The sequence below is a fragment of the Chelonoidis abingdonii genome, chromosome 7, assembly GCF_003597395.2.
Source record: "Chelonoidis abingdonii isolate Lonesome George chromosome 7, CheloAbing_2.0, whole genome shotgun sequence".
Taxonomy (NCBI): Eukaryota; Metazoa; Chordata; order Testudines; family Testudinidae; genus Chelonoidis; species Chelonoidis abingdonii.
Window position 1 is genome coordinate 87,960,618 of NC_133775.1, and position 15,900 is coordinate 87,976,517.

Genomic DNA, 15,900 nt, shown 5'->3' on the forward strand with positions numbered 1-15,900 from the left:
GCATGATTTGCATAAGACAGTCATACACACATACACCCAGGCAAGGGGCTTGGTGACCCTGGTGCTGGACAGCACTGCTGCAAGCACGTGGACAGCGGGCTCCTGAGCCGCAGCAGCACGCGCCGCCTTCCCGCGAGACACCCTCTGCCTGGGGCCTCCGCCGCCCGAGCCAAGCCACGCCTCACCCGCCCGTGCCCCTAGGCTCACCGCGCAGGGGGGAGGAAACTACAGTCCCCAGAGTCCTTCGGGGCAGAGGCATGGCGCCTGCGTGGTGCGGGGCTGGTGTGGTAATTCCCCGCGAGCGGTGCTGCTCTCCCATAGAGTGTTGGCAGGGGTAGCCTGCTGCGGGGAGTGGGTGCAGGAGAACAACGGGGGAGGCTGGAGGGGTTGGGTGCTCTAAAAGGGGGGGGCGGCACCAGTGTCTATTTTCCATGCATGGTGCACTTTGGGGTGGGGGATGTGTGCATCCATCTCCTGTCTTTCCCTCCGACTTTTAGCGCCAGGGGCTGCCGGAGTCTGATTCTTTCCCTCTTGGCTGCAGTGTTCGCACTGCTGCTGTATCAGCACCAGCAGGATGTTGGAGTAGGACAAAGGCTGCTGATCACAGTGTGTGAGGCAAAGAGGAGGCAGCCGGCGAAGGTAACACAAGTTGCATTTTTCAGGGTCGTGAAGTTGTGTAGCGTTTTTAATTAAAAGGGGGGGGGACCCAGAATCTGCAGGTTAGAATTGCACATTGGAAGGGTATTAAAAACCCCAGTGTGACTGCTTTACACAACCAGCTGAGGAAGGGCTAGATCCAGTTGATGTAACGTCAATTACGGGGCACTTCTTCCCACCTGATGAAATGAGGGTAAAAAGCCCCCCAGAATTTCTCTAGCTGGGACTCATTCCTCCCGCCCCCCCATTAAAAAAAACAACAACAAAAAAACCTTTATCTGGGAAAGACAGTTAGAAGGAAGCCTTTGGTAGCCTAAAAATGGGAGAATAAGAGTGTCTGAGAGCAGACGCACCACTGGTTTGTTTTATGGGAAGGAAGCAACAGTGTGAGAAACACTTCTGCTATTGGAGAAGCTCTCTGAATCTTTAAGTGATCCCGAGGACAATGCTGCACCGAGATGTTTTTGGAGCAAAACCTCTTTGGAAGGATTTGGCATAGTCCTACAACTGGCAAAACCTACAGGTCACGATCTGATCAGAAGTTTGATGGCCTTATGATGACTCTGAATAACTTGTATTTTTGTCTCTTTGAAACAAGCTGAACAGTGATTGTTTTCAAGTGGTTTATATCTAGAGAGTGTTGTCAATCTGACGGCAAGTAACTAACACTAAAACGGCTAGGAAAAACTGATGGTACTGGATTGATTTGTACGAGCTGCTTGATTTATTTGGTTTGTTTCCTTTCCAGCAGAGTTACTAAATCCCTGTCTTCCACACCTCTGGATGGGAAGAATGAGGATGGAAGAGCAGTGGTGGAAAGGGGAGCTGGCAGCAGACATTCATCAAACTCTGAGAATGAAGGTTGGACTTTAACTCCCTTTTCTCACCTTCCCCTGTTTGTTTTCGATTCAGCAAAAATGCCCCTCAAGCATTATAAGGAAAACAAATGTTAAAGCTCTAAATTGTCATAGAATCATAGAATATCAGGATTGGAAGGGACCTCAAGAGTAACTGTCTTCATCAATTCAGTTAATCAAAGAAGAACCTACACTGAACACTTTCTGTCCTATAAAAATACTTTAATCATAATTTACAGTGTACAAAAACCTGTTTACAGGCTAAAAATATCTGCTGGCTTTTGTTCAGCAGTTTTAATTCAGGCAAGCTGGTGGTGATACAATGTGTTAAATAAAAAGTGGGTACTGTTGCTGTGCTGCTTGCAATCAAAAGATCTTAAGGTCTGAAGAAGTAACTCTACTTGTTTTCAAACAAAAACAGCTTGAGAGGCAATTTTACTACAGACACTTGTTTCTTGGCAGACTGCAGAGGAGTTGTGAGATAACAGTACAAATGCTGGCTGTAATTGTCTGCTTTGATAAAGCTAGGACTGTGTCTACATGTGTGCTCCTAAAGAAGAAGAAGAAATCTTTGATATTAAAATACCTAAATGAGCAATATTTGGGCAGTATTTGAAGGGATTTATTGCTGTGCTTTGTCTTGTCCTCTTAATTTAAAAAAGCTCTTGCTTTGAGCCGCTAGAATTAATAGCATTGTCTATTTACAGGTTGCATGTCCTTAGGTACACTTCAAACATTAAAGAATTGCTAAATGCATTTAGCTGGGTAACATGAAAGAGAGATCACAGCAAAGATTAACTATCTGCACTTTATTCCCTTTCAAGTTACCCTTAACAAAATTAACACTTTGGATCCAGCTGGCATTCAACTATAAATTACATCAGGTGACTTAATCATTATCAGGTCTTGGCAAGTGAGTTGTTTGTTCTCATGCTATCACGTTGAGGGACAGGTCCTTCTGATTCTGAAATGGGGTGGGGGGGATAATTGATGCAAGTAAATCTAGATCAACAGCTGTTTCTTTTCTTGCAAAAGAAAACACTGAACTTGTTTATGAAGTTACTTAAAACTAATTTTCCTGTATCAAACATCTAGTGCCTTATGAAATTGACAAAGTAAATAATAGGCTCTTATTAGGCAATTGAGTTTTACCACATTAATTTTCACGCCAAAAGACTTTGATGACCACTGAAAATTCTATTTGGTCAAAGTGCGGATTTCAGTAAAAAAACAAAAAAAAAACTATTTGCCTTGTCAATTTCTTCTGAGGCCTGCATAATTTCTTTGCCATGTTTTACCTCATGTATATGTGGCTTAGAATTTGCCTTTAGCAAGTGCATACTAAAGCCTACGTTTGGGACATGGTTACATTGGACTATCCTACAATGCTAGAATTTTGTTGTTCATGTGTACACACAGATGCCAGTTCTTATGACAGGAGTAGGCCTGGTTGCTTGAATTTTCAGGTGAAGCTGAAAAGAGGGAAAATAGGCTTGTACTTTTTCTTTTTGCTACTTTATTTATAAGAAAGGCCTGAACTGTGCGTATTTATGTTCTTGCATTAGAAGATCAGGTCCTGCCTAGCTTGGAAGATTCTGGTTAAAGAATGAAATGATATTTCAAAGCTCAGTGTATGAGTGTATTGAGAAAGAAAAGGACTGTCACGGTGTACAATTTGTTGAGTCTTTTTGTTAATGCCTTTAACGTTTTAGAAAAATGAATCCTTGAAACAAATGAGAGACCATAAAACAGACTCCTTCAGCATAACCAGCAAGATGAGAGTCGATATCTATGATATTAAAGTGGAAAAATTACCCATAAACCCCTCCCCTCAAAACTCTTCAGGCTTTCCTTATACATAATAAAGAAGCAGAAAAGAGGATGCAAGCCCAGGCTTTTTTCTTTTTTAAATTGCAAATGTCCCTTAAAGAGAAATCTAAATGCGGGATTCGTAAACCCTGCAGTATTGAGGATGTGATGTTGCCTGCACATGCTTCTGAGGTGGGAGTTTGGAAGAAATCCTTCCTTTTAAAATAAATAAATAAATAAAAGTAATTAGATTTAGCATGTTTCTAGTCAAATAGAAGAACCACATCTGATTTTGTTCTGGAAGAATACTGTGCATTTAACTAATTAGCTTTCAGTGATGGGGAAATCTGCAACAGCAGCACAGAACAAAAAAAGCATAAATATTGTTCTGCTTTTCTATGTCTACAAGATTGCTGAGAGTCCTAGTGGTATATTATGGTGCTGTGCTGTAGAAAATGGTAAAGCAGATGGTGTTGCCCACAAAACAAAGCTTTTTTTTTTTTTTGATCTCTACTGAGGGCTGTTCTAAACACTTTCAGTGCTGTTGTCTGGCCCAGCATGTTAATCTGGTCATGGATGAGGTGCAGGGGGAGGTAAGAACACACCAACAGATTAGTCTTGGTCTAAGCAGGTGAGTCTGAGACAGAAACTATAATAAAGGTTGTGTTTGGCAATAGGGGAAAATACACTTATGTAGCCCATGACTTGCGGTGCAGATTTCTTGGCAGATTGTTCACTCTTCAGAAGAACATACTTGAAGTTTGTATTTAATGCAGAGAAGAAATTTCCCATTTCAGCAACATAAGCATTTCTGAAGGAAAGTTTCTGAAAATTTTTAACTTCTTTTAAAACAAGACACGTGGAGATCATTTTAATATTAAACCTAACTGAGCCTTCCTTTGGAGGGCATAAAACCACAAACACTTGTAAGGGTGGTGTCATAATATATCTGTGTACATAATGTGCAAAAACCTAAAATTACTGTACTCTGAGGATAATTAGGGCCTCTGAAAGCTGGTGTTACTGCATGGACTGGAGTCCTTCATGCAGTATGTTTGTTAGCTGTACACAGTGAATGCAGCGTGCTTGAGGGCAGGCACCTGATGTACATAGAAGACTTCAGGTGTGCTAGTGTAAATTGGGTTTCAAGGTGCTGAGAACCTTTTTGCTGTAGAGATGGGGGTGCTCATAAATCAGGAAATAAATCCCTTAAGTAGGCATTCTACTTGGCTGGCTGGTCAAGAAGCAGTGTTGTGGTTGCTACGGAGGTAGATTCTGCTATATCTTGCTAGGCTACGCAGTTCTTGAGTGTTCTGGCCAGATCCAGAACACTGTAAGCTCATGACTAGTCTGAATTCAATGTACAGTACAAGTTTAATGGCTTCTCTGTTTGGGTCAGAATATTTAAGACTTGCAGGATTGTGCCATGGAGGACTGCTTGAGGAGGTGGAAGGGCACTAGTGGAGTAGAAGACAGAGCCTGCCCTGCAGTCTTCAGTGTTCTCTTCTACCCTGTTCATTAGCAGTACTGTAACAGGTGGGTTGATGCCCATGATGACCTTTCGGCAGCCTAGAGCCTGTGCAGTGGTAGTCGGTGGTGGAGGGATAGCCTGCTAGCAGGCCGACTTGCATTTTAAGTCATTTAGCTTTCAAGAGGTTTTTGGGACCTACCAAATGGATACAATGTCACAGAAATTGGCCTTCTGACACTTCAGTTCTATGTAAATGTGTACCTCTGGTGTAGCAGGAAGAAGTACTCTAGAAAGAGAGAGAGTTTAAATAGCAAGTCAGCATTTCTCTTTGCACCCAAGTGCTAAAAAAGAGAAAATATATCTATTTAGAACACGATCTGAGCTTGTTTTGGAAACAGAGTTCTAAGTTGTCCTCCAGCCCCCAATGTTTGTGGTATGTTGGCTTTCTTCCTGCCAGGATATGCACATTTCCTACAATTTAAAAGTGCTCAGTAGATCTGCTTGTATTTCCTCCTTTATTCACCTCTTACATGGCTTCTCAAAGCAATGTGAGTAAGAGCAGGGCTGAATTTCACAAAGCCCATTGAGCGTGCAAGCTTTAAGAGTTTGTATTGTAACTTAATCTTTCAAAGGCTGTCTTAATTGCTTTGCCAATGAGTGGTCTGTGGGCTTTCCAGCCAGGTGGATAGTTGAACAGAGCTGGTGCCTTCTGCTGAAAACAAACAGTTCTGTGCCTTTACATTTTTACAGTGTCTGGGGAGGATAGGTATTTCCTCTAGGTAAAAGTTACTCCCCCAGCTAACAGATAACCCTGATAGTAATAAAACAAGTTGTCAGAAGTACAACAAGCAACAGGTTTATGGTCCCCATTCTTCAGTAAAAACAACCCTCCCCACCTTTCTCCCATTGAATAGGGGGGAATGTTTCCCTGTGTTCTTTACACACATTCTCTGCATCCCTTAAACACTTGGCTTCCCTGTTCTATTAATTAAGCAAGATTTTACTAAAAATGAGGACACAGTAATTTCATCATTTCAATTCTGTATCCTCTTAAATCCACTATTGTACTTTTTACTCCCTACCAAATGTTATTTGATAGGTGCTTTTTCAAATAAATTACAGATGCTCGGCACAGATAATTGAATTCAGCATTGTACAAACATCGCAACTAAGTAAATCAGGCAATTGCGTTTTCGTTTTCTTTTTTTTTCTTTTTTTGTCCAAGGAGGTAGCGGGACATTGCAAAAAGCAATGTAACTTTTCCAGATCTTGAAAGCAAAATCTAGAGGAGAATTTCCGGGATCCAGCATGTCTCTGAGACGCAATTTATCTCTTCTGTTCATCTTGATGAACTGAAAAAATGTTAACATTTGCTTTTAACGTGCCCTTCTAGTTTAAATCAGTTGTAAAATGAAAGTAGGCATAACCAGCAGCGAGCAACTCATTGCGCTAAGGCCTCTAAAGGGATTGTAGGCCCAGCAACAAAAATGTAATCTGTCCACTTTAAAAACTCCAGCTTTTGAAAGTTGTAATAATAGCATTACTGGTTGCTAGCTTTTGTTTGCTTTTAGTATAGATGGCACCATGTGTATGGAGCTGAAAGGAACAGGTGTCCTAATAACGTACATGGTTATTCATGATCTCTCTTCTTTCATCTTTCCTCAAAGTTGGAATTTCAGTTTTCACACTCCTTTCTCTGATCCTGCCTCAGATTAGCTGCTGAGCATTTGAATAATTTAAACCGAGCAAGGAGAATTTAAGGAAACACTCTCTAAAATACCAAAGTGGAATACATGAAGTAGTGGATTTTTACACACAGTAGCAATTAAACTGGCCTTTGAAATTAGAATGTTTGGTAATACTGTGATTAAAAATGCCTGCTGTGGAGTGCATTCAAGCACAAATACCTCCTCTTACATAAGAACAGTGTGCTAACACCTGTCTGTCCTCTTTAGTAGGCTGGCAAAAAAAAAAAAAATTTTTGAATGTCTAAGCAGTGGAGTCTGCAGTTTTAACTGTGTGTATTGAAAGGCATTGTCAGAGGGCAGAAATCTGGTGGTACAGTACAAATATGAAGTGAAAAACATGATATAGTGTTGAATTTGGGGTAGTATAGATGCAAATCGACGGTATTGGCCTCCGGGAGCTATCCCAGAGTGCTCCATTGTGACCGCTCTGGACAGGACTTTGAACTTTGATGCACTTGCCAGGTACACAGGAAAAGCCCTTGCAACTTTTGAATTTCATTTCCTGTTTGGTCAGTGTGGCGAACTCAGCAGCACAGGTGACCATGCAGTGCCCCCAGAATCATAGAGTGTAGAATGTTTCTACGCTCCTGCTATCATCTCCATCCCTGAGTTTATCGCAGATTATAAGGCAAAAAAAAAACGCACTCACGCTGACATGTTTTCTGAACTCATGCAGTCCTCTAGCACTGATAGGACACAGCTTATTGCATGGAGGCATTCAGTGGCATAGGCCAGGAAAGAATTAAGTGAGCATGAAGAGCTGAGGCTAATGCGGAGCAAATGGACATGATGAAGCATCTGTTGGATCTGCAGGAAAGCCAACAAGAGCACAGACCCCCCCCCCCCCCACTGCATCCACTGTATAATCGCCTACCCCCCTTCCCATGTTCCATAGCCTCCTCACCCAGATGCCCCAGAACGCGAGGGAAGGCTCCGGGCACCCAGCCACTCCACTCCAGAGGATGGCCTAACAGTTTGATTTTTAGCGTGGCTACAATAAGCAATATAAGCCTTGTCCGTCCTTCCTCCGCCACCCCACCTGGGCTAGCTTGTCTGTTATCTCTTTATTTATTAATTTAAAAAAAAAAAAAGAGAGAGAACGCATAGTTTCAAAACAATAGTTACTTTATTTCGAAGTGGAGAGGGTGGTTGTCTCACAGAGAATTAAAATCAGCAAAGGGGGCGGGTCTCCTTGATGCAAACAACAATCATGCCAAAGCCTGGCCAGTAACGAAACTGGTTTTCACAGTCTCTCTGATGTGCAGTGCGCCTTGCTGTGCTCTTCTAATTGCCCTGTTGTCTGACGCTAAACAATTGTCTGCCGTTTTCACGGAGGGAGGGGCGACTGACAACGTACTCAGAACCACCCGCAACAATGTTTTTGCCCCATCAGGCATTGGGAGCTTAACCCAGAATTCCAATGGGCAGTGGAGACTGCGGGAATTGTGGGATAGCCACCTACAGTGTACTGCTGTGTAAGTCGATGCTAGCCATGGTAGTGAGGACACATTCCGCCAACTTAATGCACTTAGTAGGGACATACGCAATCGAATATATAAAATCAACCTAATTTCCTAGCGTAGAAGACATACCCTAAATGACTTTCAATTAGGAAAATACCTTCATCTGCAAGTCTGATGTGGAGTTGAGAGGAGTGCTTAATCTGTAACACAAAAGCTGCCGGGGCTCAAGCAATTAGGTGCTGGGGCTCGAGCAATTTTTTTACATTCAGAGCTGATGCAGCAACCCGAGGTGCCAGGGGCTCAACCCTGGCTAGCCCTGGCACAAATTAAGCCTTGATTTATAGACAAACATGGAACATCCCTCTTTCAATAATGCCATTTGAAGTCAGTTGACAAGAACCATGTGTTTGCATGAGTAAAGTTTTTGTTTGTTTGTTTGTTTTTTGAGGTGCTTCTGAGTTTGTCTTCTAGGTAGCTTTTAAATGAATGGAGCTAGCCTGACCTATTTTTAAAACTGGTAGGTGCACGCAGTAATATTTGTCATTGCTTACTGGATACGAGAAGTTCTGGTGTACTCCACTGAGGCCTGGTCTACGCTGGGAGGAGGCAGGGGTCGATGTAAGATACGCAACTTCATCTACAGGAATAGCGTAGCTGAAATTGATGTATCTTATTTTGACTTACCTCCCATTCTCACAGCGCGGGATAGATGGCCGCGGCTCCCTCGTTGACTCCGCTACCACCACTCGCTCCAGTATAGTTCTGGAGTGGGGGGGGGGGCAAGTTCAGGGATCAATAGATCGCGTCTAGATGAGACGCGATAGATTGATCCCCGATAGATCGATTGCTACCTGCCGATCCGGCAGGTAGTCTGGATGTGCCCTTAGAACAAGTTGCGTACTCTTCAAAAGGAGGTCTCTGCCATCTCTTTCAATTGTAGGCGAGTGTTGGTGGTGCTGCTTAGAATCATATTTTTATATACTTCTATTGAGATTTGAGTGGCACACTTCATAAATCACCAAGGGTAATTTGAACAATGTCTTGCACACAACCTTATCCATTATTAGACTCTGTTGAAGGAGGGAGAATGTTGGCCGGTATACTTGTCAAAAAGTGCCATGGGATCTTAAATTTCAAGAGAGCTGCATTTTGACATCCTGTTTAAGCTTAGTGTCACTCCCAGTCTTGTGCTTAAATGAGGGTAATGGGGATGAACCCAGGTCTGTTATGAGACTCTAACCCCGCAGTCTTCTAGAACTTTGCTTAGAAATGGGGGGTGGGGGGAATACTGATAAAACTTGCTTAATGAAACTGGAAAACTCTTATTTAAGTTTGTTATATTAATAATGTTTCACTGCCACTTAGGCCCCATCTATTCTATAACAAATAGGTGACTTAATTATAATAAGGCTAAAAGTTAAAGTGTAGAGAGTATCTAATTGTGGCCCCATAACAAGGTTAAAACCCGGACTGTCCCCCTAACATGTTTAGAACCCATCTACACTACAGCTTTGAAGTGATATAGCAGTAGTGTAGCTGGAGTCTGATGTGGACAAGGGCAAAACATGGTCTTTTGGAGGGATTTTCATGCACATTCCTGTCCTCCGACCAAACGCATCATGCTAGTTCAGTGGTGGGCAACCTGTGGCCCATCAGGGTAATCCGCTGTGGGCAGCAAGACAGTTTATATTGACCATCCACAGGCACGGCCCCCCGCAGCTCCCAGTGGCTGCAGTTCACTGTTCGTGGCCAATGGGAGCTGCGAGAAGCAGTGCAGACCACAGGGATGTGCTGCCCGCTGCTTCCCGCGGCTCCCATTGGCTGGGAATGACAAACCATGGCCACTGGGAGCTGTGGGGGGCCGTGCCTGTGGATGGTCAATGTAAACTGTCTTGTGGCCCACCAGCAGATTACCCTGATGGGCTGCTTTTGGCTTGTGAGCTGCAGATTGCTCACCACTGTGCTAGTTCCTTCTGAAGTGTAATTGATCTTTCAGTTATCTCTAGTGGGTGGGTAGTTTGCATAATCTCTGTATTGTGACCAGCAAAGTCCAAAAGCATCAACTGTAACCCACTAACAAGCTTTCGTAAACATAGTATCTGACTCTTAACCTTAATGACCTGTTCACTAAACTACTGCCAACTGTCTAATCATAGAAACACTTAACAGAACACTTCTGTAAATGTTTTTGTAACTTAAAGGCACAACACTGGAGTTTGTACAGAAGCTAGTTTCCGTAGGAAATAGCATACCATCAATTGTAGAGTCTCCTCTTGAGTATGATAGCCTGTAAACCGGTGTGTTCGGGCCCCGTTCCCTCAGGTGCGACGGGGAGCCAGGGCGCCTCCTTCCAGGCCGCTGGACGGCTCACGCTCCGCTCCCGTACCCGAGGGCTGAGCAAACAAAAGTCTATAGGCCTTGGCCCTTAGACAGGGCGGGCAGCAAACAGTCCAGGCTCAGCTTAGGGGCTGAGCAAACAAAGTCTATAGCCCAAGCCCTCAGGCAGGGCAGAGCAACAAACAGTTCGGGGGCTCTGACCCTTTGGGACAGGGCAGAGCAACAAACAGTTCGGGGGCTCCGGCCCCTTTGGGACAGGGCAGAGCAACAAACAGTTCGGGGGCTCCGGCCCCTTTGGGACAGGGCAGAGCAACAAACAGTTCGGGGGCTCTGGCCCCTTTGGGACAGGGCAAGAGCAACAAACATTTCGGGGGCTCCGCCCTTGGGACAGGGCACAGACAAACTGTAGCTCTGGGTTAAGGGGGATACTGCCACCTCGGTACGGCGTGGCAGGGGGAACGCAGGCCACCCACTCCTCTGCGTTCCTGCCCGGGCCCTATACGGCTGTCGCTGCTAAGGCGGTCAGTGGGGATCCGCCCCGAAACCGACTGGTGTGATCGTAGGATCGTGGCGATACACAGGCGCACAGGTCCGAAGCCTCTCTGCTGCCTGACTGGTTCAGCGCGCTCCCGGCTACTCATCCCCCTCCGGCCTAAGCTGTCTTCGCTCGTACTGTACGTCGGGGGTCCCGACACTGGGTTTCCTGCGAAGCTGGAGGCAGTATGGGTCCGGTGGCTTCTCCGGAATGCGCGGCACAGGGCCGGTTGCGCTGGGGGTCGCTCGGGTACTGGGCCGCGGGCAGCTCCGCAGCGCTCCTTAGGATAGTGGGCCTGGCAGGCTGGGCCTCGAAACGGTGAGCTCGGGCCTCCACGTCCGCCCCTGAGCCGGCGCCCAACTGAGCTCTGAGCCCTGGCTCTTATACTTCCTGTCCCGCCCCTTGACTTCCGGGGGGCGGGAACAGGCGGTAGTGGCTCCGCCCATGGGGGTGCCTGTTCTGGCTCGTTCCCCTCAGGTGCGACGGGGAGCCAGGGCACCTCCTTACATAGCCCTTTGTAACTAAGCATTCAGACTTCACTTAATATTGGAAATACTGGCCAAAAATGGAAAGTTAGTTTGGAAGACAGGTAGCTTAGGTTAAATTTAAGGAATATGTGCATCCTCCCTTAAAAAGAACAGAAGCAAAAGATCCCTAACTCCTTGAGGTTTTTGTGCTATTCTCCAAACACTTCCTGACAAGAGGATTGTTTATTTAAATAGTGTCAGTTACAAAGGAGTTAACTTCTCACCTCTGACTTTTTGTGCTAATGCTCTACACAGAAATTGAATTCAAGGAGAGAAAATGAGGACCTCTCCCCCAGCTAAGTAAGATAGAAAACAGGAAGAAGTTGAATTGTTGTGAGGGTGAACTTTTAAGGTAACCGTATCTAGAATTGTTTTTCCCCTTACCTGTAAACTATAGGCATTTCTGCTGCTTCTTAATTGGCAACAATCTTACAGTATTTCTTATGACACAGAGATTCTTGTTATAAGAAATCTGAGAATCCAGTGCAATAGGGTATTTATGGAGACATACTGTGCAAAGGAAAAGCCAGCATACAGAGAACTAAAAAAAATTGAAGACTTGGTGGTGGTTGCTGACTCTCTGATTTGAATAAACTATAGGAATTTTCATTATTGGTTTTCAGACCTGGCTTTGGCCCTATGTAGGCTTACGCAACTTTCCACTGGATTAAATAGTATCCTTCAAATATAGTTGCAGTTTCTTTCACAACTACGTTTTAGAAACATAGTATTGAAACAGTCTTCTTTCAGTTATCGGTTTTCTTAATGTGACTGTCATCAGCAAATGGTAAGTGAGAGATGCTATCCTTGAATTATTTCTGCCTATCACAAAATGATAGAGGGATCCCAAGAATACTACTGCAAACGTTGTCCACACTAAAACCATTTTGTATATGTGTAAAATAGCTGTTCATATGTTAATGATCAGTGTCCTGTTGGTATCTAAATTGACTGCTTTGACAGTTACATTGATTTAATGCTATAGAAAAACAAATTCTGTTATGAGAGCAAGCATCCCAGGTTGTTGGTACATTTGTTGAGAAATGATAGACAGGAGTTTTTCTTGTAAATATTTTTTTCTCTTTTTTTAAACAAGCCAGCCTGATGAATTCCATTTTGTTTTCTTGAGCAGTGGTTTACTACCGCAACCATCACATAATCCACTAAATCTTCTGCTCGTATTGAGTCAGTTGCTGGATATTTCATTAATACCTCTAGTATTGGGAGAAAGGGTGGAAGAGGAACACGGCGAAGGAATTAAGCATTAGAAATCTTTAATATTTGATGTGGGGAAAGTCTAAGAAGCAGATACCTCAACTGGAATAAGTCCCTCACTATTTATCAGGCTTTTTATTGACTACAAATCCAGATGCTCCCTCTCATGAAGAAGAGGGAAAAGTACCTTGCTCTGGTCTTATTCTATTAATGTTGTCACAACTGATCAAACTGTATGAGGCCAGTTCACCACAGAAATGCATTTTGATGCCGTTATATAGATGGATCTTCACAATGAAATAAATTTAATAAGCATGTGGCTGACACTGGTGCAAAGTGAGTCAGTATTACGCCCTTACTACTAAATTTGACATGGTGGTTCCAGAGCTCTGGAGACAAACTTCTACTGTATTTCTCATTTTATTAACCACTCAGGCACTAGTTCCAGATCTGATTGCAGAAATAAAGATGTTCCTGAGCCCAGACCGGTTTGAATTCCATCCTTAGAGCTGTAATAGGCAGGACTTCGCCAGACTCCTACTTAACTAAGGGCTGGCCTCCACTGGGAACTTATATCGGCATAGCTATGTCTCGGGGGTGTGAAAAAGCAGCTTTGCCTGCTGCTCTGAACTGTGGTGCTTGCTGTACACTTATAGACATGGTTGAGTGTTTTCCTGAGACTAGGAATTCTATGGTGCTTGATGGGCATTTATAAGTACTGTTTGACTTCTTGACTGCTGGTGGGCGTTCTGTAGCAAGTAAGCAACTTTTAGTCTCCAAACACAAGACTTTAAAGTTTCATGCACAAAATCAAAGTGCAGACAAACGCATACAATCTCATAAGAATTTCTAACACAATTTAACATGAGTGAAACCTTTTAAAATTACTCCTGAAAAGGAAGTAAACACTTCCACTTGTGAAAACAAAAAGGCTGTTAGTCCAGTGTAGTCAGTTGTGGCTGAGAAAACCATAGATTGGTTTATGTAAAGCTGTGGTTTCCCTTGCTTTCCTCCAGTGTGGAGTAGTAGGGGTAAGGATGCGGTTCATAATGCCAACTGATATGTTGGAGAGCAGTGACCATGCAGTTTTCCAGCGACTGCGAGGCTGATTCTGATGTTTGGTCCTGTCAGTCAACCAAGGTCTGCAGTGTTTGGGTTTGCTGCTTGAAAAGACCGATTATTATCCTGGTGCATTTCCCTCTCCTTGTTCTGCTGGGACTCCTGGGCCTTTTGCCTGACCTTTGTTTTGTATTGTTTTTTTTCCATGTTTTCAGTCAGATTGTTCCTACAAGCTCCTTGTCCACAATCTGATGCAGCACTGGCTTGAAAGAGCTCTCAGAAAATTCCTAGCTTGTCTTCTCTCTCCTTCTTATCAGGTCAGGTGTTAAGGGTGCATCCCTTAAGCTCACCATGCCAGAAGTTGCTAATAAAACCAGACATACCATTGGATTTACAGTGACAACGAGAAGGGACAAGTTTAAAAACTCCCTTCCCTTACTCTCATAAAAACTTCTAATTGGGGGTGCTTATTGACACTTCAACTTTGGAGCGCCGTGGGATAGCACCAGTCTTGAGCTCCTGGTAGTACAGCCTGGTGGAGGAGACTTTCTGTTGCATGAAGCTATAAAATTCGGCCCCCAATTCCATGGCTGTGAGTATAGGACAATGGCAATGAATACTGGCAGCCCAAGAGTTGTGATTTTTTTTATTTATTTATTTATTTATTTATTTTAGCTGACATCTCCCTCCTAAGGGTCACAAAGGCACAGAGAGCCCAGTTCTTACTGGTGTCCCAAAGTCACTCAGGCCCACATGCTGACAGCCTGTTTGCTGTGATGATGCCAGCCAGACTCCTCGCAGAGTGACATGAGTGTCCTATCGTGGAGGACGAAATAATGCTGTCATCTCTAGAAACCTGCAGGAGAGGATTGCAGAGTATTTCCATGAAAGTTTTTCATCAAGTTCCCTCGGGAGGATTGAAAAGGGCGTCCCTGTTCACATAAACAAACTGTTCTTCTTAACCCAACAGGGGAAAGAAAAGCACATACCAACTCTACCTCTGTTTGCTGTACCAGTACCTCTTTTGATATGAGCAAAACAATGAAAAGTCAATACCTATGTCTCATGAGCTTGGGGCTGAGCTGGGCACCATCTTTGAGTATGAATATTGTAAGAAAAAATGTATGGACACGCTTACACGAGATTCCTTCCTCTTTACCAGGCTTGTCTGTGCTCACCTGGCAGGACAAGCTAGACCAGGGGTGGGCAAACTACGGCCCATGGGCTGGTTCTGGCCCATCAGGGTTTTGGATCTGGACTGCGGGCTTGCCAACCCTGTGGCGCCGTGGGCCTTGCGCCACTCCCAAAAGTGGCTGGCACCACGTCCCTGCGGCCCCTGGGGGAAGGAGGGCAGAGGGCTCTGTGTGCTGCCCTCGCCTGCAGGCACCACCCCTTGCAGCTCCCATTGGCTGGGAACACGGGGAGCCCTTTAACCCCCCACCCCACTCCCCTTCTGGCAGTGGCACGGGGCCAGGGCAGGCAGGGAGCCTGTGTTAGCCCTGCTGCATGCTGCTGCCACCCTGGAACCACTCTAGGTAAGTAGCACCAGGCTGGAGCCTACACCCTTCCTGCACCTCAGCCCCCTGCCCTGAGCCCCTTGCTGCACCCCAACCCACTGCTCTCATCCTCCTCCCACACTTGGCACCTCTTCCAGCACCCCAACACCCTGCCCTGAGTCCCCTTGTACACCCCACACCGTTCCTACGCCCCAATCCCTTGCCTTGAGCCCCTTCCCGCACACCGCACTCTCTCCCGCACCCCAACCCCCTGCCCCAGTCCTACATTCATGGCCCTGCATGCAGTTTCTGCACCCAGATGTGGCCTTTGGGCCAAAAAGTTTGCCCACCCTTGGGCTAGACTGTGGTGGAGTCTCGAACAGGTCCTGGCTTGTGGCATGGCTGGAATCCCCAGCTGCATCTTCCTCCTCCTCACTGTTCACAGCCGTGGTCTCTTTCTCAGGCTCCTTGGCAGTAACTATGGTCTGTAGGGTGCTGGTGAGGTCTTCACCAAGTATGGGATCCAGCCTGTTGTAAAAGCAGCAGGTCTGTGGCTCAGCACCAGTTCTATAATGAAGAATGGGGCATTGTGGGACAGCTGCTGGAGGACAGTCTGGACTGACACATGTCACACAGTGTCTGCAGTTGTACTACATCAACCTGAATAGGGTCACCCGTGGTTCCACGCCATTTAGGGAGGTGGTTTGACTGTCACTGTAATGAGGC

At 45.0% G+C, this 15,900-nt stretch overlaps 1 protein-coding gene across 1 annotated transcript in view; it reads left to right on the plus strand.

The window, feature by feature from the left end:
* The first annotated feature begins 272 nt into the window (after positions 1-272).
* The window catches only part of CCNJL (cyclin J like), a 53,174-nt gene continuing 37,546 nt past the window's right edge, over positions 273-15,900 (plus strand). Inside the window, exons 1-2 of the mRNA XM_075068087.1 lie at positions 273-639; positions 1,409-1,518. Of these exons, the coding sequence (XP_074924188.1) occupies positions 1,441-1,518 (78 nt within the window). The 5' untranslated portion in view covers positions 273-639; positions 1,409-1,440. The remainder of the gene's footprint in view (positions 640-1,408; positions 1,519-15,900) is intronic.